This window comes from Thermobia domestica, chromosome 12 (genome assembly GCF_964235325.1).
Source record: "Thermobia domestica chromosome 12, izTheDome1.hap1.1, whole genome shotgun sequence".
Lineage (NCBI taxonomy): Eukaryota > Metazoa > Arthropoda > Insecta > Zygentoma > Lepismatidae > Thermobia > Thermobia domestica.
In genome coordinates this window covers 2,202,600-2,216,441 of record NC_137465.1, presented here as the reverse complement: position 1 = coordinate 2,216,441, position 13,842 = coordinate 2,202,600, and the positions used below count along the sequence as shown (strand labels likewise).

At 35.5% G+C, this 13,842-nt stretch overlaps 1 protein-coding gene across 2 annotated transcripts in view; it reads left to right on the top strand.

The window, feature by feature from the left end:
• Positions 1-1,027: 1,027 nt before the first annotated feature.
• Ubqn (ubiquilin) overlaps positions 1,028-13,842 on the top strand; it is a 62,696-nt gene continuing 49,881 nt past the window's right edge. The window contains exon 1 of one of the 2 annotated variants that reach the window (XM_081733372.1): positions 1,028-1,196. In XM_081733372.1, the coding sequence (XP_081589498.1) occupies positions 1,092-1,196 (105 nt within the window). In that variant the 5' untranslated portion in view covers positions 1,028-1,091. The remainder of the gene's footprint in view (positions 1,197-13,842) is intronic. The other variant, XM_081733371.1, reaches the window with a different exon arrangement.

Below are 13,842 nucleotides of genomic sequence, written 5' to 3'. Positions count from 1 at the left end.
TAATAGAAGTAAGCGAAATTCTATCACTTTTTGAAAATTGTGTTGGACCCATGTACTAATATAATCTAACGTAACATAACCGTAACTAACCTGAACCAACCTAAACTAAACTAATGTGAATATAAACTACCGAAATTGTAGCATTTCTTAGAAAAAATAGCTGGACCCTTTCTGCTCAACATTGTCTCTAACCTATTTTATCCGTCGTTAAAACATTTATAATGATTTTACACTAGTAACCCTACAGTTGTAAACATAAAATACAGGTGTATTACTTTGTATTAAATTATGTTGCTTCCAAAAAATTTGTTCCTTATAAATATGACTTTTCATGCAAAGTATTAAATTTTACTTGTAAATCTTCTAAAATGTGGTGCGCCAAAAGTATACCAGCACCCTTCTGACTTATGCTTTTTTTTTCTTTTTAGAGGTATCCAATTTAACAATATAGCGCCTGATATTAATATCAGTGGGATGTGCAGTGTGGTTAGCATAGTAATTCTTCAACTTTATACTTTTATTAAATAGAACTATTTCACAATGTTGATTTACGTCATTCGGTCAGACAGGAAAAATCTTCACGTGTATGGCACACAAGGGTAAGATTTCCTACAAGATATGTCATAACATTTTTCCGAAGATAAATCCTAAGATATTTCCTAGGATTGATCTCGTAATGTATAGCGCGCCTTACTCATGAGCAGTTTTAATTTCCCTCTACTTTCTTACTGTATATTCTTTCCTACGTTCTTACTCTGCTATACCCTAGTGCCATGAATTTGCATTATTGGAAGCCGTTTTATGTTTATTATATAATTCTGAAAATTAATATTAAGTTATTTATTCAAGTGTATTAATGTAATTGATTAATTTTGTAAAAAAAATTTTACGTATTGTAAATGGTCACAAACGAATGGTTGGAATTCCTGATTAGTACTTTTTCATTACTAGTTCAACAGTGTTTTCTTCACTCTGCTTCTAGATACTTCTATGTTGCGCAACAGTGTTACATATTACGGTATTTCGCAGCGCTCCTACCAATGGTAAGCATCTGGCGCGTGTGAGAAACCATAGTCATCCAACTGTCCAAGATGGCGGAAGGGCAGGACGAAAGCAGCAAGAAAATTACGGTAACTGTTAAGACACCAAAAGAAAAACAGTTAGTTGAAATAGAAGAAGATGCTTCCATAAAAGATGTAAGTGTGAAATGTACATTTATTTATTATCTCACAAACCAGAGCACGGTTTTCAAACTATTGACAGTTTGAGATGTCAAGTGATTTGTGTTAATACTGCGGAAAACGCTTCTTTCTTGTTATTGAATAGCGTTTTCTACTTGAAATTTTCTGCGTTTTTAGGAAATTTATTAACTTTTGCTCTATTATTAAGACACATTCGTCAAATATTACCTTGTAGCTAGCTCTAGCTCGATAATAGTCATATGATAGTTGTTTGTTAACATGTTTTGCCATGTCATCTACGATTGAAAAGCATTTCCGCTATTCTGAGTCGTTATGAGGGCAGAGTATATTGAGAAAGCTTACGTGTATTTTAAGGATTTGCGTTTGAAGTATAATCTATATATCGCAGTTGTTAGTTTGAATAGTGTATTTGAACGACGGTACAGAATATTACACGAATGAAAAACTCGTATTGAACTAAGAAACTATTGTCAAGCTTATTTAAAGAGGTTGTAATGGGATTATATTAGTAATGGCTGAGTTCTGTGTATTAAAATATAAGTATATTGATGGTGACGTTTGTTTTGAATTTTGCGTAGCAGATGGACAGCTGAATATAGCGCAAAATTTGATGACGAATGGAACTCGTGTATAGAGCCTCCTTAAGTGTGGATTGTTTCACTTAATCTGAATAATTTGAATTGCTTTCCGTTCTACATAACTCCCGTTGTGAGAAACTTTGAAATCGACAAATATTTGGAATTCTGTTGGGATAACCAGAAAGGTGTCTGTAGATGTTTAATTTTAGTGTACATTATTTGAAAAAAAAAAAAAAGTACAAATTTTGAGTTTGGTTATGTAATGTTAAGTCTCTACCTATGTATATCATAAATCACGTAAAAAGCAATTATCGGAAAGCGTGACCACAGTACTACCTAATTGATTGATTAGATGAGAATGTCTGACTACTGCAATTCTCGCCATGGCTGCACAACCTGCTATAAAACTGTATACACCATTGGGTTTGTTTACTTTCATGTTGAAAGCTTGGGAGATCTTCCGATGATAGAAAGTAACATTGTGTTAGTAGGCCTATAAGGAGATTGCTTAACCGTAATGTTTACAAGTGTATTACAGCCTATTGAATAAACAGTTGGGTGATAGAGTATTAAAAAAATTTTACTCTTTGAAACATTAATGGAAATGGATTGAGTATAGCCCGCTCCCCCAGTGATTTTTAACGAGTCATAGTAATTCTAACGTTTCAAATTAGTTAATAATGAATAGGAATCGCATGTTATAAAGATTTAAGATGTAAATTTTGTGGAAGCTTTAGTATAAGTAGTAGTAGTGGTAGTAGTAATACTACTACTAGTAGTAGTAGTAGTAGGAAGGGGTTAGAAGCCCCGCAGGGGTTGGTTGGGTTCTGTTCTCGATATCAGTAGTAGTAGTAGTTACTCTTCCAGTTCCGGTGACAACTGGGGGGAGCGGGCTATACACAAGCCATGGAAATGAATCTTTTGTCATTTGTTACTGAGATTCTCCTTTTTTATGTTAATGGAATTTCATTGGTCTTAATGTGGTAGAAGAGGTCCTGTTGCTCACAGTTACAAAATTAATATGCTTCAAATGCTGTCTTTTCAACTTTTTTTTAATGTTCACACTATTTTCCACTTTATTATTCTACTTTTAAAACTTTTAGGTACAAGAAAATCTGTCATGCTGTTAACTTTTTTCCCATTCTTGATGTTCAGAAGTAAAAATTATTGGTAGATCGTAGATATAATGTTAGTTTTGATTAGCTTGTGCCATTGTACATTTTCAATGATACACTATTAACCGTATCGTTAAATTATAGGACTGACACGTGTATATTGTTTGAAATGTGATTTCATTTCTTTAAATACGGCTAGAGCTTGTTCAATCAAACATTATTAACGATATTATAGAGCATAGTAGAGAAAGTTTTTCAATTGTGGCAGTGTTATATATATATATTGTGTTAAGTGCTGTATCGCCGAGCCAGCTTTGTTTAATTTACCGGGTGAATAGGAGCAATTATTTTGGTTTGTGACGAAAAATAAATGAAAGTCAGGTGAAGGGACTGGTATAAGTTAAGCACGTGGTGGTTGTTTGTTGTTTTTAATGGTGTAAGCAGCACTGTATGTGAAGGCGGAGGGACTATTTGGCGAAGAGGTACACTTCTTATGATTCAGTGGCAGAAAAGGCAGTGTAGAAATGGCGCGTATATGTCAAAGTTGTAGCATATCGTGTTTGAGTTTTATAGGATTATACAAAATTAACGAGCGTGTAACAAAACTAACCTAACCTGCTTGGTAGCCAGTTCGGCGGTGTATTTCTTCTCAGTGTATAGAAACTACATATTACGTAAACAAGTGGAGCATTGCTAGTATGAAACCATGACAAGTGTTATTAAAACTCATAACATTGCCAAAAAAAAAAAACGCCTGTTTTCTTTATCCTCGGTGACGCGCCTACTCCCTTTGGACGCACCTCCGCACTATCGTTTGGGCCTATTAGTTTCGCCCTGCCCTAACTCGGTTAGGTAGTGTTCGTGCTTTCTAGTGGCCATCTAGCACAGGTTAGTTCGTATTTTTCACTAGTCTTTATCAGTGCTTAAAATAATATCAGATGAGGTGACGGTATGGAACAAATATGACCTTATTTGACAGAATACTAAAGAGAATCTCTACCTCCTGACATTTTTGTGCCATTTTTGACCTGAAAAATCTATACAAAGACACACACACACACACACACAGAGAAAGGGACAGAGAGAGGCCTAATGTGTATGTGTTTTATTTTCCACTATCATCAGCCTAACGAAATAAATATAAAATCTAGAATTCAATGAATACTGTTTTCCAATGCGGCTTTTAAGTGGATTAAAACAAGAAAACACTCATATGCCCATATTCTTTTTCGTCTCGAGAACTCCCTCGTGGCCACGCGGTTAGCATACTCGCCTTTAGCGTGGGAGACCCCGATTCGATTCCCGGGGTGAACTCATATTTGGATTCCACGCTTATCAGTAGGTCCACGTCTCACATAGGCTAAACTCAAAATCACAAATCTTTTTCGTCTTGTTTTCAAGGCTTTGTAGGCACTCTCGTCTCGTCTCTGGTATCTAGTATTTAATGATTCTTTCCAACCTCATTTCAATTTTCAAAAGCTTTTTCTGGTCTCGTTTTGTCTCGTGGTCAACACTTTTTTTTTAATTGTAAACTTAGAATTCCAGACAATGTGAAAAGAATGATTTTGATTTTTTTTTTTTTTTAGAGAGTCCAGTCAATGCCAGGGACGGATCCACGTTAAACATTTTAGGCGGGCAGTATGGTAGTTAGATTTTTTTTTTTTTTTTTTTTGGAGGGGGTGGAATTACTCGCACAAATGTTGAAAAAATCAAGAGCACAAATTCTGCCATTGAATAGGGTGATAGGTAACTGTTATTTACTTTCTAAGCAGCAGCAACGAAATCTTTGATAGTACATACATATTTATTGACTCAGTGCTAACGTCGTATTTATTTCCATGTGTTAAATCCGTTATTTCTACACACAAATTACAATTTAAATCAGTTACAGTGAAACCTGTCAACTTGGCCACCTCTCTAAGTTGGCCACCTGCTTATCTTGGCCTAGTTCGTCTTGAACCTGCATTTTCCCATAAGACATTCGTTACTTACTACTCTATAAGTTGGCCACCTATCTATCTTGGAAGTTGGCCACACTGAAGCAGTGTTTACCCTATGATGATAATGATAAATTTACCTGCGTATCTTGGCCACGAAAGACACAGTTTTGTTATTTTTCTTAACTCTTTCGAATTCCCATATGAGAGGCAGATGTTCTGTATTTGTGACTGCACACAAAGAAGCATAGATTCGCACGATTTGTTCTTGGAGGTCAATGGCCAGAACACTACCCTCATAAAAGGGTGGTGAAGGAAGATGTGAATAAGAAAAAGCACGTACAGGAATTCAGGAAATGGTTGTACGTATTTGTTTACCCTGTCTGTTTTGGTAAAAACATTATCTATATCGGCTCCTTTCATCAATGGGTAATTTTTCATTTAGTAATTTCGGAAAATTCTCAAGGTTAAAGCTCAATTGTCATTTATTGGCACCTGACTGCATGTCTAAAGGTAGCGGAGGTTTTGAGATATGAATTTCCTCAAGATTTTCTCAAAACATCTTTTGCTCCGAGGGAAACACTTAAGAGGTAGTTAACTACAATATTAGAATGTGCATATCTGCCAAAAAGAATAAAGCAAATATGTCTAGAATGAATCACCATTCAGTAACAACTGAAAAGAAGTCATATAAATTGCATATGAATTTCTCAATTTATAACAGCTTTTCTTGTTTTCAATCTGAATAACTCAGTGTGCTATAATATCAATTTCAATAAACTGCGTACATTACTTCTATTTCATGGTTGTTTGTGTTATTGTGTTTTCAATCCGAATAATCTAATGTATCAGACTAGTTTTCAGGAAGAGAAAGATATACATATATAATAAACATATCATCAAGAGCGCCGATCCTGGGGGGACCGAGGGGGCCCCTCAAAGCTCATGTGGCCCCTATTTTATTTATGAGTATGCAATATTAGGTATAATTTGAATGCAATTTGTCTTAAAATCTTCATATATATACCTTCTGCATCTGAAGGCCCCCCCCCCCCCCCAAATTTACAGAGAAATCGGTGCTCTCGCATACTATAGTAATATTTTCTAGTACTTATATTTTTATGGTTATTCTATATACATTATTTATAAGTTGCTGTCGTGCCACTGCTTATTAAAATTTTACAATTAAGTAATACTAGAAATCCTATTCTAAAAATACACAAATCACACTTATTTTCTGTAAGTTGGCCACCTGTCTAAGTTGGCCACTTTTCGATGGAACTGATGGTGGCCAACATAGACAGGTTTCACTGTAGCTTTACCAGTATGCCATACCGGCCGATTTTCTAACTTTAGGATGCATACCGGCTCACTTTAAGCACTGGTTTTTATGTTATACATCCAAACGTCGTGTTTATACGCAGATGGTAATTTTGTATTCCAAATTGTAAAAGTTTACATGCTTTCGTTTTGGATGTAATTGATTCGTACTCTAATAATATGACAAACGTATCCAAATGTACTTTTTTCTATTTTCGTCTGGTCCTTTGATACAGCACAAATGCCTTTTATCGAAATTTTCCTGCCCAATAACTGTTCATCACTGATGGCTTGCGCAATTAATAAATTGAACTCAGCACGGAAAATGGTCATCTTCGGAGTCCCACTATTCAGCTGTGAAAAGTGGGGCAGTGTACTAGTTCTTTTTATGCTATGTACATATGGATGTAGTAAAGCTATATTTTATTATAGTTCAGTTTCCACATACGTATCTCTTGAGATGAATTAGTAAATGAACGTACAGGCTTTTGAAGTAAGCGAATTTTGTTGGAATAGTGGGAACAATAATACGGCGATAATTGGATGCAGCTTAAGCGGTTGCACCTTACATTCATTAAGTGAAAATTGATATTTTTTTCTGTTTATTTATTTTTGTCAAGAAGAGAGACTAAATTTGTGAAATGATCCATTCTTTAGGAGCAGTTTCGTTTTTACTTTCGAGCGACATTAAGAGGGAGAGAAGTACTTCGATCATGGAAAAAATAAAAGTTTCTCCGTCTCGATGTAAATTCGTTTACCTGACTGGAAACCAGGGTGGATTGATTTAAATCAAGATTTAAATCACTTAATTTTTTAAATAAAAATCGTTGATTTAAATCGAATTCCGAAATAAATTTATTTAAAGTGAAAATAAGTAAAATCCCGTTTCTGTTCTGTTATTTCGATTATGGAAGTTAATAATCATAATACAATAATACAATGAGATTCAAATGTACAGTATAGTATGAAAACAAGTATCATGCAGAGGATAATTAAGGAAAATCCCGTTTTGAACATGTAAAAGAGCAACCTGCTATCTTCTTTTCGTAACATTGGGTTTGGGTTTTAAAATCGTTAACTATTTCAACGGAGAAATCACCATCGATATTTAAGACGAAAATTCTTTTTTGTGCGTGTCTGTTTGTTCCCAGATAATAGGGCGTATTTAGAGGGGTCCTGTCCCCTCTCCACTTTTTTTTTTTTTTTAAATTTTATAACTAGAGTTATGTATTTCATGCCGCAAGCTATTTCTGAGTTTTTAAAGATAGACCCCTGCCAAATATCAGTAACTTTTGTGAAAAAAAGTGTCATTTTGATAAACATTGCTGTACTTTTTCCGTAATACTTAACCTTTTAAATTATATCACCTATTTTTAGGTGATAAGGTAGAATCTTCATTATTCGATTTATAAAAGTACCAATAAGGCTTTTTACTTCGTTTTCTTCAAGACTAGAGGCATTTTAGAACACGTTACATATGCTTTCACGACTTTCCGCGTTGAGGCATAGTGTGTGATGACCAGGGTTTGAAAAAACCCGGGTATTTTTGAAAAAGCCCAACCCACCTGGGCCCATATGGGTTTTTTCGGGTATTTTCGGGTTTAATTGGGTTTTTTCGAAATATTTCAATGTCTTTGGGGTAAAAGTGTTAAAATTTTATTTGTATTTCAAGATTGTCATTGTCGCAACTTGCAACAATATTCTGTTCACTACTGTTTTGAAAAACTGGGCGCCATTTTGAAATTTTACGTTGGATGGCCGCCAAAATATATATACAGCAAATTTAGAGTGTCTCGTGCTTCTACTCTGAAAATTTATATTTAAAAGACCCAAAATTGCGCCTTGTAGTGTGGATACCCGCTATTTTGAAAACAAAATTGCCGACATTTTTGAAATTTTACATTGGTATACCGCCAAAATCTATACAGGAAATTTAATGTGTCTCGTGCTTGTACCCTGAAAATTTAAGACCGAAAGCTGTACCCTGTAATGTGTGTGTGGTACAGGCACACAAACGAACAAGTGTAGATCAAGTCATCCCAGGAGCCTTAGTAACGTTCGCCAAATATGAATATCAAATATATCAAAACAAAGATATCATTCATGGCAAATATTTTACAGCTAAAATAAATGGTTTTGTTTTTGAAGTTCACTTTCGATACTTTGCGCGTTCAATTACGGGAATTTCCCTAGTACTAGCAAGACGGTTCTTTCCTGAAAATGAATTTAAAACTATTAACACAGAGATAATTCACATTTTATAAAGTAAGTGTTTCAAACTGCCTTAAATGAAATTAAATATCTTCCAGTTTAAAATAAATAGTTTTATTGTTGAAGTATTCAGTTCCGATGCTTTGTGCATTCAGTTGCGGGAATTTCCCGAGCACTTCTTTCACGACGTGTTTTCCCCGAAAATGCACTTTCTTTACTGTACATCGACACTTCCACTAGTACGGAAGTTTGAATTCAGCACTTGAAATAGTAGGGCTACATTGTCTTCGGAAATCTGACAAGAATTTTTTACGCTATTGCTGGTGTTGATTCTACAGAATGCTTATTTGAAAAGTAGCAAGTAATGACGGAACTACACTACTGTTGTTGGAAAACAAAATTTTACGTAAGAATACTTGTGTTACCATCAAATGTATGAAATAATACAAATGTATTTGCATATTTACTGCTGGTACAGGCACCTATGGCCTTAAACTTGTCAAATGTATGGGGGATAATCTCCCCCGGTGTCGCCGAGTTGGCAAGCACACTATTCACGGAAAGTATCTAAAATATAAAATTGCATATTTTACTTCAAGTAGGCTATAAACACAATCCATACGTTAATTTGTTCTGTAATTATCTCAAGCTAAAGTAAGATTTTTTTATCCGTTCAATGCATTCAGAACTTTATATAGGTATAACGTTGAATGTTTTTGTATACTTTAAAATGAAAGCATCTAATTCGCCTAGTGATGAGCGCAAAAGTCTTGGTCTTGCAGTTTTTGCAAGAGTCTTGCATGCAAGACCAAGACCATACCTGCAAGACTAAGACTCTTACGCAAGAGTCTTGCACAAGTACTGATACTACTTACTTTTTTAGATAGATATAAAACGGAAGGTAAAAAATCATTACTTGAATTTTTTGGCTTCAGTAAAAATTTTGCTAGAGTGAATGTGTTCCCAGTAGCAATGCTATCCATCTGAGTAGAGCTGCCCCTGTAGTATATAGGTCCGGTATGTTTTTTTCTGAATTGGTTGTTCCCGTTTTCTGTAGTTATTACTCGTTATCAAACTACACAGGTGTCATTCTAATCAAAGCTTGTTGCACACAAAGAAATATATCATTGGTGCTCAATTACGATGCATTCCTGCGTTTAGAAGATGACCGGGATCATAATATGAATTGTTACAACGTATAAGAACTTCAGTGTCTGATTTACTTTGGTCAACATTTGATTCATTTACGGCAGCCCATGATTGGATTTTGGGAAATCATACGAAGAATAGTTGTGTCCATAAGAAGCGGATAAGCAAAAAGTAAACTAAAAAATGTTATGGCCGCAGCGGGTCAGTGGTAGAGCGTTTGCCTCTTGTGTACGGGGTCCCTTGTTCGATCCTATATTGCGCCATGTCAGCTTTTTGGTGGACAAACACCGTGCACGTGGGTTTTCTCGAGTTCTCCCGTTTCATCCTACTTTCTTCATTCCACCATTTTATTCATTTCTCATAATCACCGTCTCCCTTAGCCTCGGTGCAAAATCGTGGGACTTTAAACTAAACGGCATGACAAACATCTTGGCATTTGAAGGAGGCGCTCCAAGTTCCCTTTAAATGCTGCTAACAAATGAGAGGCCAGCGGTATTGCCACGTTTATTTCGTACACATCCACGTCTATCCTCTGCCACCTGATCGCGCTGTAGTTCGTCTGCTTAGCCATAGCTACACCTCTTAGCACTCGGCAACGTCGAGTCAAAGCTTGCGTTTTGTTCGTTTAGCTGAAATGCCAAGATGTTTGTCACAGGCTTTAGATATTTTGTTTCATTTCAAAACACGTTCGTGGTGTTCCTCTTCCAAAACTATAGAGAAATGTAGTATTGAACATCAGTAATTCCGTACAACACAGGTGCCGACTACATGAGTATGGCCTTGGCTCCGAGGCTTAAGTATACGTAGGAAATTTTTAATGTGTGCTCATATCGAATTGTGCTTAATATCGAAATAACATTTTCATGACATTGACAAAAACTTAGTGCATGTGGCCACAAGTTTGATTTCATGGTCGGATGCTTATACGTTGAATAATGGTTTATCAGTATAACGTTTAACCTCCATAGGTATACGCCACATCGAGGATTCAGCGATATAACATTATACAACAATAAATAACCCATATTCACAAGTGAGAGTGATTTTGTACAATTACTTCAAAGAACTTGGAGTTTGATGCCGTTATTTTGTATTTCTAATATAGGTCAAAAGTATTGATATAAATTGGGTTTACACAAAAGACAGACAGTTGAATCGTTTTCAGGTCTCACTCATATTATTCTAAAATATTAAGACGTTTGATTAATAATCATTATTATTTTAATTTTTTCTCTCTCTTTTTTGGCCAATATTTCTAAAAAATATCATCATCATAGCTATTCTGCCATTATTGGCAGGTTACTTGCTGGAACTGAAAAGCTTCGATGTATGGTGGCATTAAACTAGTCTCTTCGTCTTGACGATAGCAATTTTCTGTTTTACTATCTTCCTCCAAATACAGTCTCCACCTCTCCCCCTCTTTCCTTCCACCATTCAATCTAGCACGTCTCCCATTATACAGTTCCTCCTCAGCAAATGTCCCAACCAGTTCCTTTTCCACCTCTTAATTACAACTAAAATCCTTCTTTTCTCTCCTACTTTTACTATTTCTAATACCTTCTCATTCGTTTTCCCTTCAAGCCAGTTAATTCTCTCCTTTTTTCTTCATGTACATGTTTCAAAAGCCTCCATTTTTTCTCACTTCTGCGTAATGTCCATATGTCTGTCCCATAGAGTACATATTAGACTCAATAAAACAATTAGAAATTTGTTCAGTACAAAGATTAGCTAATCGTGGTTGGAAAGAAAATATCTGACTCCTTTAGAGTAAAAAAATAATTTTGCAATTCATGGTATTTCACTAATCTGTTCCGTCTTGATTCTCTTTTATGCGTCTCAGGGGTAGCCTCCCCAGTTTGGGAACCAGTGGAGTGTTTCATCTGTTAAAAAATATAAAAATATTCGAAACATTGTGATTTGTCTTATAAGTAATGAAGCGTGGGCATCCATTGAAAAAAAGTAAAGGTCGTCGCCTATGTACACTTACTTACTAGAAAGGTCGTCATCATACTTACTAGAAGGTAAACTATATTATATTTAGGAACAAACGTTGTATTTCCGTTACTATTGGCACATTATAGAATTTATTATCTCTTATATCCAGAGTATAATTTGCCTTTGAAAAACATAAGATTTGTTAAAAGCAAGACTTGCAAGACTAAGACCAAGACTGGGTGTGCAAGACTAAGACCAAGACCACCCCGGTCTTGGTCTTGCATTTGCTCATCACTAAATTCACCCAAGGAAAGTCCAAGATCTGATAAAAATCAATTTCAATGTGATCCCCTTAGTTGTACCAATAATATACTAACAAAAAGGTCAAAAACCCAGGTGGGTTTTAAAGTGGGTTTTTTCAGGTGGGTCCAACCCGAAAAAACCCGGCGGGTTTTTTCGGGCTGGGCCCACTTGGGCAAACCCTGGTGATGACGTCATAAATTTAAAAAGATATTTTTTGTTTTGCGTATTATTATTATTTGGCGGGTTACATTTTGCGTTCAGAAGAATAAAATTTTGCACACTCGTTCAGTGCACCCCTTAATAATTTTCAGATCTCTGCGTGGAAACAGCGGGGTCCAGAGGGGCAAAAATGTTTTTAAAAAGGATATTTTTAACAAAAATAGTTTTTTTCGTAATTTTTCCCGCCTCAGATGGAGACATATGGATGGCACCGTTCTGCTCTGAAGAAAATGATGCACGTACAATGCTCCTAGGGTTAATAGCGATGTCTCAGGAAACTGTTACCTGAGATCCTGTTTTATACGGGAATCTGGGGTATTTGGGGAATATTATTTTTCGTAGGCTTAGAATACTTTTGCACCTACAAGATTGAAATTTTGCACATTTACTCAGTGCACCCCTCAGTATTTTTTAGATTTGTTTCAGATCTCTGCCTTAAAACAGGGGGAGGGGTCCACAGAGGTAAAAAAAAAAAAAAAAAGATATTTTTAACAGAAAATTCTTTTTTTCGTGATTTACCCGCCCCAGATACATGATACATTTGAAGGGTACCGTTTGAAAATTTGTTTTATTCTGAAGAGAATAATGTACAAATCATGATCCTAGGATAAATAGGGATGTCTGAGGAATTTTTTATATTACATCCGAATCATCTGTGTCATTGTGGGAATGTTATTACCTCACTGTTAAATAGTAAAAAGAAATGCCGATTACTCAAAAATTTCCCGCTTCAGGGACATGATAGGGAAATGTGAATGTTACCGTTTCAAAAGCTGTTCTAAAGAGAATGATGTATGTACCATTATCCTAGGATAAATAGGGATGATGCTGTAGCTGCTTGACTGAAAGTCTATAATTTACCTTAAAAAAAATAAATAAATAAATAAAATAATTTAAAAGTGTTAAGAAACATTGTTTGGGATTGATATAGGTTAACTATTGGGTAGAATTCAAAATTCGACCCCAATACTTTCACTTAAATGGCATATTTAGCATTTAATACTAATTCCTAATGTTTTTTCTTCAGTTCGCGACTTGTATTATACGAGGAGAAAGATTTGATTTAAATAAAAAAAATCAACAGAAATGATTTTTTCCACCCTGCTTTAAACCGTACCGTTCAGCTTATGCGCGCCATATTCTAAGGTTTTTAAAAAGAGTTCTCCAAGGGAGGTTCCAATTCTTTTTCTATCTCCAAAATTTGGGGTAGTTTACTGAGCGATAAATAAAAGTTGTATTTTCTCGAAGACGGCTCTAACGATTGTGTATATATATTTCATACTCATTATTTAATTAACACCCTTATACTGTGGTACAAGTATTTTCTCAGAAAAATCGACGAGAGAGAAGATACAAATTCTAATATACTGCACATATACTTCGTTCATAACTGGACCATTACTCTGCAAAGTGAAATTCAGAGCTGTCACTGCAAAAAGAGCAAACCTCCATCGTCACGGCAATTGTGTATTATTATGAAACAACCGACAGTTTTGCTGGAATAAGGGATGACAAAGGACAATTCCACTCGTCCACTCATAGCCATAGACAGAATTCTCAAAAACCTCTAAGAAAAACGGCATGTGTCTACAATTTCACAAATGTCAATGATTTCTTATGATGCTGGATGTCAGTGGTTTCTTATGGTGCTGCATCCTATTGCAAAAATTGCTTTTATAAAGGTGCCCAAGAAAGTTCTGTCGCTTTTTCACCCACCACCTTCGAACGTCGATATGTCTCCTAAGTCGTACCTGGAAGATAAAAAATAGACCCCATCAGCATCGACGACCTTCTGCTAACGTTCTGGAAGACCATGGATTCCATCGCGGTAGAACTTGATGGTCGTGAAGCGAAGAAGGTATCAAGAGCATTT